The sequence below is a fragment of the Biomphalaria glabrata genome, chromosome 1, assembly GCF_947242115.1.
Source record: "Biomphalaria glabrata chromosome 1, xgBioGlab47.1, whole genome shotgun sequence".
In the NCBI taxonomy this organism is placed as follows: Eukaryota; Metazoa; Mollusca; class Gastropoda; family Planorbidae; genus Biomphalaria; species Biomphalaria glabrata.
The window spans coordinates 43,573,225-43,588,441 of NC_074711.1; the positions used below are offsets into that span (position 1 = coordinate 43,573,225).

Sequence of the window (15,217 nt, forward strand, 5' to 3'; positions counted from 1 at the left end):
TCTTCAGTCTAAAATTAGCCAAAGTCTATTGATAATCTCGTTTTAACTTGAGCTATTTCTAATCTCTTCACTGTGCAGTTTGTGTTTCTCAAATGTTTCAGGTATTTTCTGCCTCACAAACAAATTGCTCGCCCCCATCAAATGTTTAGAAAGAAAGCGCAAGCCGACTGTGTCAAAGAACAAACAGCTCTAGCTGTTGGTTGTCAACACGGGCCCGGGACAATTATCTGGTGGCACCGTTTGGTCAGGCCAGGTGAACACGGTCTAATATTTTATTAATCCAGCAGTAACTGTCAGCTTAGCGAAGCCGATCAGTTCGCTGAACGGGACACTGTTCACACAACGAACACGGACTGCTAAGGAAATAGCTGGAATGTCTCCTTAACTTGAGCTTGAGCAGATGACAAACTCTGGCGCTGTCAAATACTTGGACGTTCTTAGAACTCACGGGTCGGGATGTCTTGCGCTATTCCTGGACATGTAAATACGTGATTTGGGGAGGGGGGGGGGGTTGAGACGATTCAGGCACTGGACTTGTATGAGAGTAAAAAAAAAGAGGGGGGGGGGGCGATTCGATGCATGCTATTGCTTCTCCGTGCCCACCCAGCTAAAGCCAGTGCAACAATGTCCCATGTAGCCAGTATAAAAGCTTCGGACGTCTAAACCCAGACACATGAACACTAGCCACTTGGAACGGGATAAACTATGCTCCTAGTTTCTAATACATCTTCAGACCATTACAGTGATTTCTATTTGGACTTTATACACTTTGTTCATTCTAAAGCGTGCTACTATTCATTTCGTTCTAGTCAATAAAGGAATACTAAATGATTAAAACAGAAGTTAAGTCAAAGGATAAACTACGCTGCTTCAACTAATACAAAGAATAGTTCTGTTTGAAGAATTGTCTAATGAACAATTTCTTTTGGTTCAGAATTGAAAATAGTAAAAAAAGAAAGCGAAAAGCCTCTAATTTTAAACGTTTTTCTGTCATTAAGGAGTATTTCTAATTGACTATGTGTTTTCACATCTAAACAAAGTGTGGAGCTCTACAAGTGTCTGTGTCATTGAGTCAGCTGAAATGTTCTTTCAAGAAGTCTTGCTACACTCTGTTCTAGTGATGTTCTATCAGGTGAGGACATACTCAATATCTTATTTGATATATTCGTTATATGATACATGTTACTACTAATGCATGGCCAGCTATAAGAACTGCTAAAAATTAGTTTAATGATATACTAATGTAATACTAACGATATGCTATCCTTTAAAAGATAGCCAAAGTTCTCGTCAGCAACTTTGGCTCTTAACAAGTCTTTGGGTTATATAGGTCTGTTTGGGAGTCGAGTGTGAAAGCCCTTTTTTAAAACAAAATATTTGGGTGAAGGGGGCGATATGTCAAATCTTGATGAATACTTTTCATACGGGACTTTAATGGGGTCCCTAAATCCACGAAGCTGTAAATAGTATAGACCTATATGATTAAGAAAGTAAAAAGCGGTTGGCCGTTGTGCTGGCCACATGACACATTAGTAAACCTGACCTACATAAAGTGACATAGAAAACTAGATCTGCGCTTGAAAAGGAAACGTTACTAACATGACATGCACGATGAATATTAAAAATCTTGATTCTAAAAAACAAAACAAACTGTAAATCTCTGCCATTTTAATAATGTTCTCTTTCCTTCAACTTCTTGCACCCAGAAATAGACAAACATTATCTGTATAAATCTGTGCGCCAAAAATAGACATACATTATCTATATAGATCTGTGCGCCCAAAAATAGACAAACATTATCTGTATAGATCTGTGCGCCCAAAAATAGACAAACATTATCTGTATAGATCTGTGCATCCAGAAATAGACAAACATTATCTGTATCCATCTGTGCGCCCAGAAATAGACAAACATTATCTGTATCGATCTGTGCACCCAGAAATAGACAAACATTATCTGTATACATCTGTGCACCCAGAAATAGACAAACATTATCAGTATACATCTGTGCACCCAGAAATAGACAAACATTATCTGTATCGATCTGTGCACCCAGAAATAGACAAACATTATCTGTATCGATCTGTGCACCCAGAAATAGACAAACATTATCTGTATACATCTGTGCACCCAGAAATAGACAAACATTATCTGTATAGATCTGTGCGCCCAGAAATAGACAAACATTATCTATATCGATCTGTGCATCCAGAAATAGACAAACATTATCTGTATACATCTGTGCATCCAGAAATAGAAAAACATTATCTGTATAGATCTGTGCACCCAGAAATAGACAGACATTATCTGTATAGATATGTGCACCCAATAATAATAATAATAATAATCTTTATAATCCATATGGAAAGAATTTGTGCATTACACCAAACAAAAAATGATTACTATAGAAAATCAAAATACATTCACACCAGACTCACTCATAATTTACAAGTGAAATAGACAAACATCTGTACAGATCTGTGCATAAGTATATTTAAAGTTAAGCTACATATAAAATGAGAAGTAATTCTAGACATATAGATTTAATGATCTACACGTGCAATTATGTATTCAGGTACAAGGCGTCTATTCCAGCGGAGTGTTGACTGTTAGGCTTGGAGAATTCAAAAATCCTTCGGGTCGTACATATGATGGAACATGTTGTGACCCGTTGGCCAGACAGGATGACCCATTGTGCAGCGACCAGTGTGATTACGTAATGAGGCTTATAGTGACAGGGCTTGGCAGGTTGGTAAACATGATTTGACGAGCTGGTAGAATAGACATGAAAACTTATGGTCACATGACCTGACGAGTTAGTAGAACTGACACATGACACTTGATCAAGTGAAATTGCATAAACAAAAACAATTAGTAAAAATATTTCTAATCGAACAGATTTATTATTGTTTGTCTAGATCTATTACAAATTTAATTACATGGCTGATCCAAACTGATTGATACAATTATACTCAAAATAAGTTTTTTTTATTTGTATTTTTCTTGTATTTAACCGTGTAGACAGAGAGATGGACACATTGGATCATTAGTTACATTATAGAGTATATAAGACTGAACAACACGAACTGCCATTCTTTAAGAAAGGTGCAAAACAAATAAACCTAGATTCAGACAATTAAACCTAGATTCAATACTCTCAAATTCTTTTTTCCTGTCTGACATGCAGATCTACACAAATCTAGTTGATCAAAAACCTTTTTGTTCTTCCCAGAGCCAACGATCACGTGTTCTTGTTTCATCGACCTTTGAAATACGACAGCAACAACATTGAATTTGACCACAAGGACAACAATTTGTTACTTACAGTTTTGTTTGACCACTGGCCAGAAGACGTAAGTAGCCACCATTTGTTGACAATGGAGGCAACCCAGATAGCGATAGAGTAATAAACACTAGACACTACAAACTTGTATGTTCTCTTTTAACTTTTAAAGGTCACACAGACTATTCCTTTACCTATAGTATTCACGGGATAATCTTTTCACTTTTTATCTTCTATTGTCACATGTCATGTCTGGCATCTCGGCTTGTGATATGGTCACATGTCATGTTTGGTATCTCGTCTTGTGATATTGTCTCATGTCTGGCATGTTGGCTTGTGATATAGTCACATGCCATGTCTGTAATCTGCTTGTCATAATATCACATATCATGTCTGACACCTGCTTGTGATATTGTCACATGTCATGTCTGTAATCTGCTTGTCATACTATCACATATCATGTCTGACACCTGCTTGTGATATTGTCACATGCCATGTCTGTAATCTGCTTGTCATACTATCACATATCATGTCTGACACCTGCTTGTGATATTGTCACATGCCATGTCTGTAATCTGCTTGTCATACTATCACATATCATGTCTGACACCTGCTTGTGATATTGTCACATGCCATGTCTGTAATCTGCTTGTCATACTATCACATATCATGTCTGACACCTGCTTGTGATATTGTCACATGTTAGGTCACTGTCAGCTGGTATTAATTCACATAATATAACATTTAATTGAAAGAAAAGTAATACAATTACCTTCTAGCAAACATCGGGTAGCCTACTAGTACTAGGTAGACATCGGGTAGCCTACTAGTACTAGGTAGACATCGTGTAGCCATGTAGCCAACTAGTACTAGGTAGACATCGGGTAGCCAACTAGTACTAGGTAGACATAATGTAGCCATGTAGCCAACTAGTGCTAGGTAGACATCGGGTAGCATTGTAGCCTACTAGTACTAGGTAGACAACGTGTAGCCGTGTAGCCTACTAGTACTAGGTAGACAACGTGTAGCCATGTAGCCAACTAGTGCTAGGTAGACATCGGGTAGCCAACTAGTACTAGGTAGACATCGTGTAGCTATGTAGCCTACTAGTACCTGGTAGACATCGTGTAGCCATGTAGCCTACTAGTACTAGGTAGACAACGTGTAGCCATGTAGCCTACTAGTACTAGGTAGACAACGTGTAGCCATGTAGCCTACTAGTACTAGGTAGACCTCGTGTAGCCGTGTAGCCTACTAGTACTAGGTAGACCTCGTGTAGCCGTGTAGCCTACTAGTGCTAGGTAGACATCGGGTAGCCAACTAGTACTAGGTAGACATCGTGTAGCCATGTAGCCTACTAGTACTAGGTAGACAACGTGTAGACATGTAGCCTACTAGTACCTGGTACACAACGTGTAGCCATGTAGCCTACTAGTACCTGGTAGACAACGTGTAGCCATGTAGCCTACTAGTACCTGGTAGACAACGTGTAGCCATGTAGCCTACTAGTACCTGGTAGACAACGTGTAGCCATGTAGCCTACTAGTACCTGGTAGACATCGGGTAGCCATCTAGCCAACTAGTACTAGGTAGACAACGTGTAACCATGTAGCCTACTAGTACTAGGTAGACATCGTGTAGCCATGTAGCCTACTAGTACTAGGTAGACAACGTGTAGCCATGTAGCCTACTAGTACTAGGTAGACATCGTGTAGCCATGTAGCCTACTAGTACTAGGTAGACAACGTGTAGCCATGTAGCCTACTAGTACCTGGTAGACATCGTGTAGCCATGTAGCCTACTAGTACCTGGTAGACAACTTGTAGCCATGTAGCCTACTAGTACCTGGTAGACATCGTGTAGCCGTGTAGCCTACTAGTACCTGGTAGACATCGTGTAGCCATGTAGCCTACTAGTACCTGGTAAACATCGTGTAGCCATGTAGCCTACTAGTACCTGGTAGACATCGTGTAGCCGTGTAGCCTACTAGTACTAGGTAGACAACGTGTAGCCGTGTAGCCTACTAGTACTAGGTAGACAACGTGTAGCCGTGTAACCTACTAGTACTAGGTAGACAACGTGTAGCCGTGTAGCCTACTAGTACTAGGTAGACAACATGTAGCCGTGTAGCCTACTAGTACCTGGTAGACAACGTGTAGCCATGTAGCCTACTAGTGCTAGGCAGACATAGTCAGATTTTCATTTCAAAATAAAAAGGGGGAGGTAACTAAAACGTCAAGTGCTCTAACATCAACAGACAACCTTATCAGAACCCAGAATATGAGTCCAGAAAAAACAAACATAAACTATCATTCCATTGAAAAAAAAAAGAACAACAAAAAACACAAAACAACTCACGTAGGCAACAAGAATCAACTCTTAGTTATAACCAATGTGACGAAGCACGTTGGCGGAAACACGCACACACAAACTTACACTCTCGGGGCTGTCTCTTGATCTTCTCACTCGTCTTCTAGGGTCTGGTGAAGATGAACGCATTCTTTTACGACTACGATGACTTTGACCATACGACTACACTGGTGGACTGGTTCGAGACTGATCTCAAACAAAGCAACTTCACGTCTGCTAGTGGCGCGGTGTGGGGACAGTATCAACAGCAGACTGTGGTGGGCAACAGACATCTGGATAAAACCTTGTAAGTACACTAGTTTATTACTCATGGGTCATCAGTAAATCTTTCAGCTATCTATGGGGTCCTGTATGGACAAGTTCAGATCTAAACAGAATTAACTTAATCAGTTAATATAAACAAACAAACGAAACTTTGAAAACATTATACAAAAATCAAAGTAATGCGAAATGTTGTTCTTACATATTGCAGATCTTTAGTTCTAGATAAGTTATATGTTTTCGTTGAAATATTAAGATCTCAACTAGCCCTACTGCAAGTTTAAACTCAATTTAAAAGAACTTTTTGTCATTGAGAATGACAATTGTAAAAATAACTTGTCAAAAATTTGTCCTACTTTAAAGTTGAAACCGTTTTATTTACAGGCTTACTTTTGATTGGTCAATTATGCACCCGGAAGATGAACTAGACACACCCAGCATAGAAGAATATGACCAGGAAATGAAAGAAACGGACTTAATCACTACCCGATCAAATATTGTGAAAGACAATTCGGTATTTCGACAGGAATCAGTTGAGGTAACAGACACTACGGACACTGGCTATAGTTTTACCGAACACCCAACAAAGGTTTCTACAAACTCAGAAGCAGACAATAACGTGATGAAATCAGGCGAGGAAATACAGACGAATAATGTCAAGTTTAAAGAGCCAAATATTAATCTTAAAGATGAAAACATAGATACAAATACCATTATAGATGAAATAATTTACAAAGGTAACTCTCCAATCAAGGAAGAAACCATTATTTTTGAAAAACAAAACTTTGATCAAGAAAATAGCCAGAAAATCGATTCGAGTGGTTTTCAAAATAAAATCTCACTCGAAGCATTGTCAGACGCTGATAAATCTAAATCTAAAATTAGTTCTCCATACAGATCAAGTAATGTCGTAAGTAATATACCAGTAGCTATTATGGGAACCAAGTATTCTGTGACATTACTACCAACAGTGTCCAATAGTAGTCAACAAACGAATGTGTACTCTCGTTTAACTACAGCGTCCTTAGCAACCAAGGCTTCTGATAACAATTTTACATCAAACGAAAACATTATGTCTTCAAGTGTTGCACCAACTCTGACGTTAATAGGTCTATCTTTAGATGACTACAGTTCCACTCTTAGTTCTAACAACAACGAGAGAAATAAGTCTGGTGAACTTTTAATGTTATCTTCATTAGACAACATACATGAAAAACCGCAGGGCCAGTTTGAAACAACGAGTAGTCCCAGCAGAACTAATCAGAACTCTTCCGAAGACGAAATGAATAACAAACTAGATAGATCTAGTGTTACACAAGAAACAGCGCCACCTACAGCTAGAACTCAACAGAACGTCTCCACAAGTCAACATGTTACTCAGAAGAACTTATTCTTTACTACGCTGTCTTTCAATCTTGAAGACGACCTCCCAATGTTCATATTTCCTCCTCGTGCTCCAGAAACCCCTTACAATCATCCCAGACGAGACCATCAAACAACGGACATTAACTCTCGCCACTTTCTGGAGAATGTTTATATAAGTAACGTACCATCTAGTGCCAATACGACCGTCTCGTCTGCAAGTGTAAGTAATGCCACATCCAACATGTCTACCCAAAACTCTGAAGACCACTTAGCAGTTCATCCATCGGCAGTCACTTGGCCTGTAATGTTAACTTATTTATCTCAGGATCAAAATCATTCCACCAAAGACTCTTCCTTTGTTTTACAGCCATTGCTTGGCAACACTGACACTACCACCAAGCAAGACGAGATATTTCAATCAAAGCATTTGAAGGAAATGATGGAATTAACTGAAGTTAATGTAGGCGCAGTAATCAGCACATTAGCAGACGACATACACCCAGCCAACGTTTCAATCAAAAAGTACATGGCAGACATGACTTTATCAAAAGACAAGACGGTCGACATCGACGATGACATAAAGCATGAGTCTACTGAATCGAACGTCCATGAATCAATCTCTGGAAAAAATGAAAACGAGGCCCCAAAGTTGTGGTACAACGCGAAAAAATTTCAAAAAAGCAACAGAGAGTTGCTTCATGACAACATTCAGGTACTGAAAGCAGTGAAGTTTCAAACAGCAGCTCCCGTCATGTGGTTTGTCACTGCACAAAGACCACTGACTCAGATAAAGAGTCAATTTTCAGAATTTATCGACGACATTATTCCTGAAATATCAGCTTCATCATTAACAGTTGCCAACTCAAGAGAACTCCCAGATATTGTCAAACAGAAAGATAATGCATTCTACACCAACGCTATTTTAAACTCGACTAAAAATGAGCAGTCAACGGACTCTAGCCAGAAGCTTAATATTAAAGAAATGGATGTCTTGGCGAAAACTGCTAATAAAAATGCTTCAACATCAAAGGTACGACCAAGTCAGTTAAACAAAAAAGCGGACATGATTAACAGTGTCGCTTCTATTGAATCTCCTAAGGACAGAAGTCAAGCAAAGCTCCCAATGGAACATTTACCAGCTCTAAAGGACAATGTCAATGACGGTGAACGTCGAACAAGTCAAGTGACACCAACAGTCATGACAAATCAGAAAAGAAATACTTTTCAGAAACTAAGCGATATTCATGATCAGACAACCATTAGAAGCGATGCTGTAGATCTAACTAGAAAGGCAGAAATATTAAAAAGTGGCACCACCTTTGCTGACAAAACAAATAACGGTAAAAATGTAGATACATTTATTTCTAAACAGACGGAACCATTTTCTTCCTTTGAAATCACTCCAAAAGTAACATTTTCTCTGGACTTAAGAAATGTCAACATCAATGATAAAGCAGATGCCAACACAAATAATTTTAAACTGGACTCTAAAGATGAAGCCAAGAAATACCCAGCCATCTACAGCTCTAACACATTACAAGATGAATCTCTTGCAGCGACTTATGTTGGCACAACGAGGAAGCCGATTGATACAATTAAAGATGAAACTGTAGCATCAAATTTTTTTACAGGCCAGATCTTGAGTTACCAGTCTAAGGACTACAAAGATGGCGCTGCTCAAGAAAAGATTGTTGTAGACGACATATTTGAAATGCAGCATGACTATCGTGATAGAGACGCCGCAAAGACTAATGTCAAAATAACTAACACTTCAGAACACGGGCAGATTGATGAACACTATTTCAAGGGAGATCAGTCTAGAGTGGAAAAAGCTGAACCGGATGACAGGAGTGCTGCCAGATCACTCCAAGTGATTCATTCCACAAACAAAGTCAAGGCCAGCCAAGACGAAACAACTAATATTTACCTACAGTTTTTAATGAACACTGACCCTTACAATAACAGAAACAATTCTGCTGAAAGTGTTGAGGCTAAAAAAGACGTTAAAAAAATGGATACAGCACTTGACAAAATTGAATGGAACACAATTCTTAGTAAAACGGAAGACTTTGTGAACATAAATGAGCAGACGACTAGAAGGAATGACATCAAAGTTCAGCCAATAGATGGTATACTATCAACAACTGTAACTCCAACGAAAATAGATGAAACCGTTCAAAGTCTCAAACCAAAAGTTCTCCAACAATCTGCACCTAATCCCAACTTCTTGTCCAATAATATTGGAGCTCGTGACGTTGAGATTCACACGTTCAAAGACAACGTTTGGACGACAACAATGGCTAGCTGGCCAATCACAGACCAGGAGCTCTCCAATCAATTAAAAATAAATAAAGAGACTGACGATACTTTGGACTTTTATAGCAACAAGATGAACCAGAAATCTGACAATTTAGAATCAGCCAATCATATGTTTGAATCTCAAGAGAATAGCAAGGAAGCACATGACATGAATTTAAAAACTAAAGGCACAGAAGAATTACATTTTAAATCTCAAAGTAATAAATATAATAAACATTTTCACCAAGAAAAAATTGAGGACACAAAAACATTTTCTTATTTAGCAACTAAAGATTCCAGCCATCATTTAGATCAAAGCAACCTGTCTAACGAAGAACAGCAGGATTCTATAAAATACGGAACACCAGTAACAGAAAACGTCTTGCATAGTCAGTCAACATCCGACAGATACACAAGTGGAACTTCTTCTTTCGAGCGCCAAGTGACTCGACCAACATTAGGTGCTAATAATGTTGCTAAAAGCCTTACTGAAGTCACCAACAACCCTCAAACAAATCCGACAAACTTTGACTACACTGCCAACATTCTCACAAGCTCTGTTGATGTTAAAGACAGTCAAGTTAATGAAGTAACACAAGACTTCAACGAGCCCCACAGAACTATCGAAAGGATTGTATTGACAAGTCAGACCACTGAGGAAAGACCTCCCACAGGAAGTGCGACACCGAAAACTATGACCGAAAAAGCTGAAGAGAAAACAGCCATTGAAAGTTCTACAAGGAAATTTCAATCCACTGCTGAACAAACTACAGGGAAATCTCAATCCAATACTGAACAAACTACAGGGAAATCTCAATCCAATACTGAACAAACTACAGGGAAATCTCAATCCAATACTGAACAAACTACAGGGAAATCTCAATCCAATACAGCACAAACTACAGGGAAATCTCAAACCATTACTGAACAAACTACAGGGAAATCTCAAACCATTACTGAACAAACTACAGGGAAATCTCAATCCAATACAGAACAAACTACAGGGAAATCTCAAACCATTACTGAACAAACTACAGGGAAATCTCAAACCATTACTGAACAAACTACATGGAAATCTCAATCCAATACTGAACAAACTACAGGGAAATCTCAAACCAATACTGAACAAACAACAGGGAAATCTCAAACAGCAACTAGTTTTACTAATGTGTACATATCGACAACGCCATCTCTCAGGGTTGCAACATCTAAGAATGTAGCAAGTGTTTCCAAAACCCAGAAAATCAATGACCCGTTTGATCTGATGAGTTTGTTTATGGCTAACATCAAGCTTTTGAACATTCCAGTTACGACTGAGGAAATGGCGAATGTAGCAGGTAGTGTTACACCATCAATGTCTGAAAAATATGAAAAAACCTTTCAAAACGGTGGTTCTTTTAACCAGCAGATAGAAGAAAAGGATTTATTCGACAGAACATATTTGAACGAAGAGAAATATAAAATAATAAAAGACTTACCCACGACATCTAAAACTTTAAATTATAAAGATCAAGACAGCACTAGAATTGTACTAAGCACAGAAAGCAGTAGGCCTACACCATTTGTACTTTATAGTGCAGCAGTAGACAGGGGTGTTGAATTGAACCAGAATAGAAAGGCGACATTAGCGGAAAGTAATTTACTACAAGCTGAGCCAGATGGTCTTACTGATCAGCAGGGCGAGAAGTATTTGGACAAGCCAGATATGTCTGAACACGAAACACTTAATACAAATGATTTAGAAGATAAGACAAATTCAAAACTGGCCAACAAACAGAAAGTTGAGGAATCAAAAAGTACACTGATACCAGGGGACATACATTTAATACAAAAACACGGTAATAAAAATAACCAAGAAACAATAAGGACAAATTTCAAACCGGATGAACAAAGCAAACCTGAAACAACAACGCAAAAGGTAACTGAACAGAACAATCCAGAAACAACAACGCAAAAGGTAACTGAACAGAACAATCCAGAAACAACGACGCAAAAGGTAACTGAACAGAACAATCCAGAAACAACAACGCTAAAAGTTAACGAACAGACCAAAGTAGAACAAACAGCTCAGAAACAAACTGAACAGAACCAACCAAATGCAAAAACAAACGAACAATACAGTTTAGCTGATCAAACCAAAGATGAACAACGAGATGAGTACAGGTCAGAAGAAACATCCCAGGTAATGATGACCCAGGTCGAATTAGAAAATAGAAACATGTTTAATACAGCGGAAGTAAACAGATCAAAAGAAGAAATGTTGATGAAACATGTCCAACAGTTAGAAAATATGACACAGAATTCAATCGAACAAAACAAAGACAAACAAACCAACCAAATATTTGAACAAAACATACAAGTTGAAATATCAACAGAGTCCTTACCTGAATCAGAACAAATCATCACACATTCAATAGAGCAACTAACTAGACAGTCAATAGATCAAACTACCTTTCAAGAACTAACAACATTTAACCCCGATAATTTACAAAAACAATCAGATTTTTCTTCAATCGAATCCACGTCAGAATCGAGATCACGTGATGTTGAATCTCCAGAGGGAAACACTCCCTCAGACATCAAGGCATTGTCGTCTGACACCCCTACAAACGAAATGGGATTGACATCCGAACTGATATTTGGTAATAAAGTTGCAGCAACCAAAACTTATCAATTAAGTCATTCTAGAAATCTTAAGTCCAACTTGCTACCTGGCATATTACAACCTGTTCTTTATGTCCCTCCTTTAAAAGAAACCAAGATGGCTGCTGTGGACAGCATTATTCCAAAACGAACTGTCAACACAGAGATGAAGACTTTGCCTGAACATGGCTTCAAACTTCATGCTAGCGTTCAGAACGATGGAAATGTACATCATTCATCACTTCAGGAATTGCCAACTTTGCAGCTCTCTGGAGCCAAATCTGGGACGAAAAGAACGAATATCCAAGCCAAAATAAACTTAGACAAGTTAAGAGACTACATGCAAATAATTCGTTATCGACCCACCGTTAAAGTGCCTAACCACGGCCTCTATACGCCCAAGAGTGAAGTGCTCAATCTGACTGAGTTCACTGCCCTAGTGCTGCCCAAATCAGTGGAACGCTATGGATCAACGTACCAACCACTGGTAGGAGTCAGCACCGTCTTTACACGTTACTGGCCTGCTGTCTTGGGTGTTACCATAGGGACAACATTCTTGTTGACGGCTTTGATCACATCTATACTCTGTAGACAACGAAGGTGAGTAGCGTGTTTTAGGCAATAGGCCTATCATTCATTCAGTTTTAAAAGCATGGTTCGTGGGGTAGGTTACAAACTGGCTTTGTTAATTCTTAGCTAAATAATCTAGAGCTTCCTTATAAAAGAAATCCTAATGTCTCGAACGAAAAGTAAGCCAACTGGATTAGGTTTTATTATTTTGGCAATGGTGGCTAAATAGCTCAGTGGCAAAACGTATCGGCCTTCCATCTTGGAGGCTCAATCAGCTTTTTTTAAATAAAAAAAACAGCTTTTGAAAAGGCAGCACTGAAACCTTTTCCCAGATCCCGCTCGCCCCACCCCAACTGGTTATTTCTCCCACTAGCCATTTTGGGATCAGGTGGAGACTTTGAACAGTTATCTCGAGATCTCGGGTTCGAATTCAGACTCGAGCAACAAAAAAACAACAACTTTTGAAAGAGGAGCACGGAAACCTTCTCCCGATTCCTTCCCAACAGTCAACACACAAAGTGATATAGGACCATAAGGCACTGAGCATGCGTTGTAAGCATGTAACAAAAACAATAACACTTTTCCAATCACACAAATCGTATTATTATTAGTCTTGATCTAATAAAAATAATTATATGATTGATTCAAAATAATTGATGCAATTTTACGCTTTTTTTAAAAAGTATTTTTAATATTTTACTTGTTAACTTTTGTAGACTACTAATTCAAAGAGCGAGGTGGCTGGACTCGCCCCAGCATCTAAGTGAACCTCCAGACCCAAGTGAATACGCCACATCATCAGCTGCCTCCTTAACCAGCGATTTAACTAGATCATCAGTCAACTTAATAGGATCACGCCATGGTTCACGGTAGACTACAAGGGTTCTTGTCCAGATGTCATTTTTCCAGGTTAAACATCAAGTCCGGCCATTCCGAGTCATCACTGAATCTAGATGATGACAGACGAGTTACTGTCCATTGATTCACGTCTCGTCATCCCTGGTACACAAGCCTTATCCAATGAACATGATACAGCTACTTCAAATTTCTGACACAAAAACGAACTAATTTAAAGTGGCCAACCAAACGTCACAATAAAAACCCTGCTTTCACGCCCCCCTTTTTTTGTACATATTATATAGAGCTAGTCTTAAACGAATGCTATTTAAGTCACATGTACTTTCATTAAATGCAGAGGCTTGATCTTTTTAATAGCCTGATATGTGGAACCTTCTAAAACACCCATCTTTCTTACTAATATCAAAAGGGTGTGTCAGCGGGATATTTTGGGACCTGCAATAGAAATAAGACATAAATCGGGACTTTTGAAGAGTTTGCTATGCAGTGATTTCACCAATGAGGTTCCCCTCCCGCAATATTTAACGAAATTGACTAATAAACATTCCATTCAAAAGACATGTCAAGATATTCTCTCTTACTACTCTACTTAATAAATCCTAAAAATAGAACTTAAATGGAGATTTTCACGGAACTAAGTAAGGTCAAGGTCGCTAAATTGAAATCGCCAACTGAAAGCCACCAATAGAAGAGCTTTCAAACTGCTCCAATGTGCCCACACATGAGATCTAGAGTGTCACTTATTAGAAAACAAAGCTTACCAACACGACGTCCTTGACGTTGAACACCGGATACACCAAAAAGCTTGCTATTTATAGTTTGTCCGTATGAAACTCTCCACTATTTGGTGAACATGTATGTACAAAGACATCTGAGCTTGACTGGGATAGATAGAAGTCATGTATGTTGGAAACAAACTTTCTTTGTAATAAATGTTATGAGTGCTACTTGTGTGGAGACTATGTGTATGTGACAATCATTTCATGCTGGCATGAACATATCAAACGTTACATGGTAGGGTCGGATGTTTCCTTCAGATGTGTAGATGTGAATGTTTCCTTCAGATGTGTAGATGTGAATGTTTCACGTGGTGAAAAGATCCCTAAACCATAGATGGGATGGCCTACTTTTATAAACTAGTTTCAATGGGGAAGAAAGGATGGCGACACGTTCATAATATCATCTGCAACCCCATGACAAACTTACCCATTCAAACATTTATTTTTGGTTCGATATTTTCAGAAGATAATCACTATATTATTATTTGTATAAATCATGTGTGTAAATGCTAAACAATACTATCGGTATTGTGCGGATGTATTGCTCTGATCAACTTCATTCTAAATTAGTTCGTGTATCTAACAACCCGCAGGAAAAAAACAACACTCCAGCGTCCATTATAATTTGATCACGAGCAAACACTCAATGCAATGTTTCCACAAAGTCCTCGTGTTTATAAATGAAATAAAATGATGATAGATTTAGTCTTTATATTGTTGTTTTCTTAGGATATTTAAATTATTGTAAAAGCAAATAAAATTGGTATCCATTTAGGAAATGAAGTTTGTT

General features: G+C 38.5%; 1 protein-coding gene across 1 annotated transcript; it reads left to right on the plus strand.

The window, feature by feature from the left end:
• The first annotated feature begins 632 nt into the window (after positions 1-632).
• On the plus strand, positions 633-15,151 carry LOC106051790 (uncharacterized). Its single transcript, XM_013206993.2, has 6 exons — positions 633-1,132; positions 2,576-2,748; positions 3,233-3,353; positions 5,761-5,939; positions 6,299-12,820; positions 13,507-15,151. Exons 1-6 carry the CDS (start codon positions 1,082-1,084, stop codon positions 13,661-13,663), a joined length of 7,203 nt encoding a protein of 2,400 aa, XP_013062447.2. The 5' UTR covers positions 633-1,081; the 3' UTR covers positions 13,664-15,151.
• Positions 15,152-15,217: the final 66 nt, after the last annotated feature.

Bases quoted from the DNA above. Each gene is read 5' to 3' on its own strand.
- LOC106051790 (XM_013206993.2), top strand. From the start codon at position 1,082: ATGTTCTTTCAAGAAGTCTTGCTACACTCTGTTCTAGTGATGTTCTAT. The intron at 1,133-2,575 runs GTGAGGACATAC...TTATGTATTCAG, and splicing joins TTCTAGTGATGTTCTATCAG to GTACAAGGCGTCTATTCCAG. The intron at 5,940-6,298 runs GTAAGTACACTA...TTTTATTTACAG, and splicing joins AGACATCTGGATAAAACCTT to GCTTACTTTTGATTGGTCAA.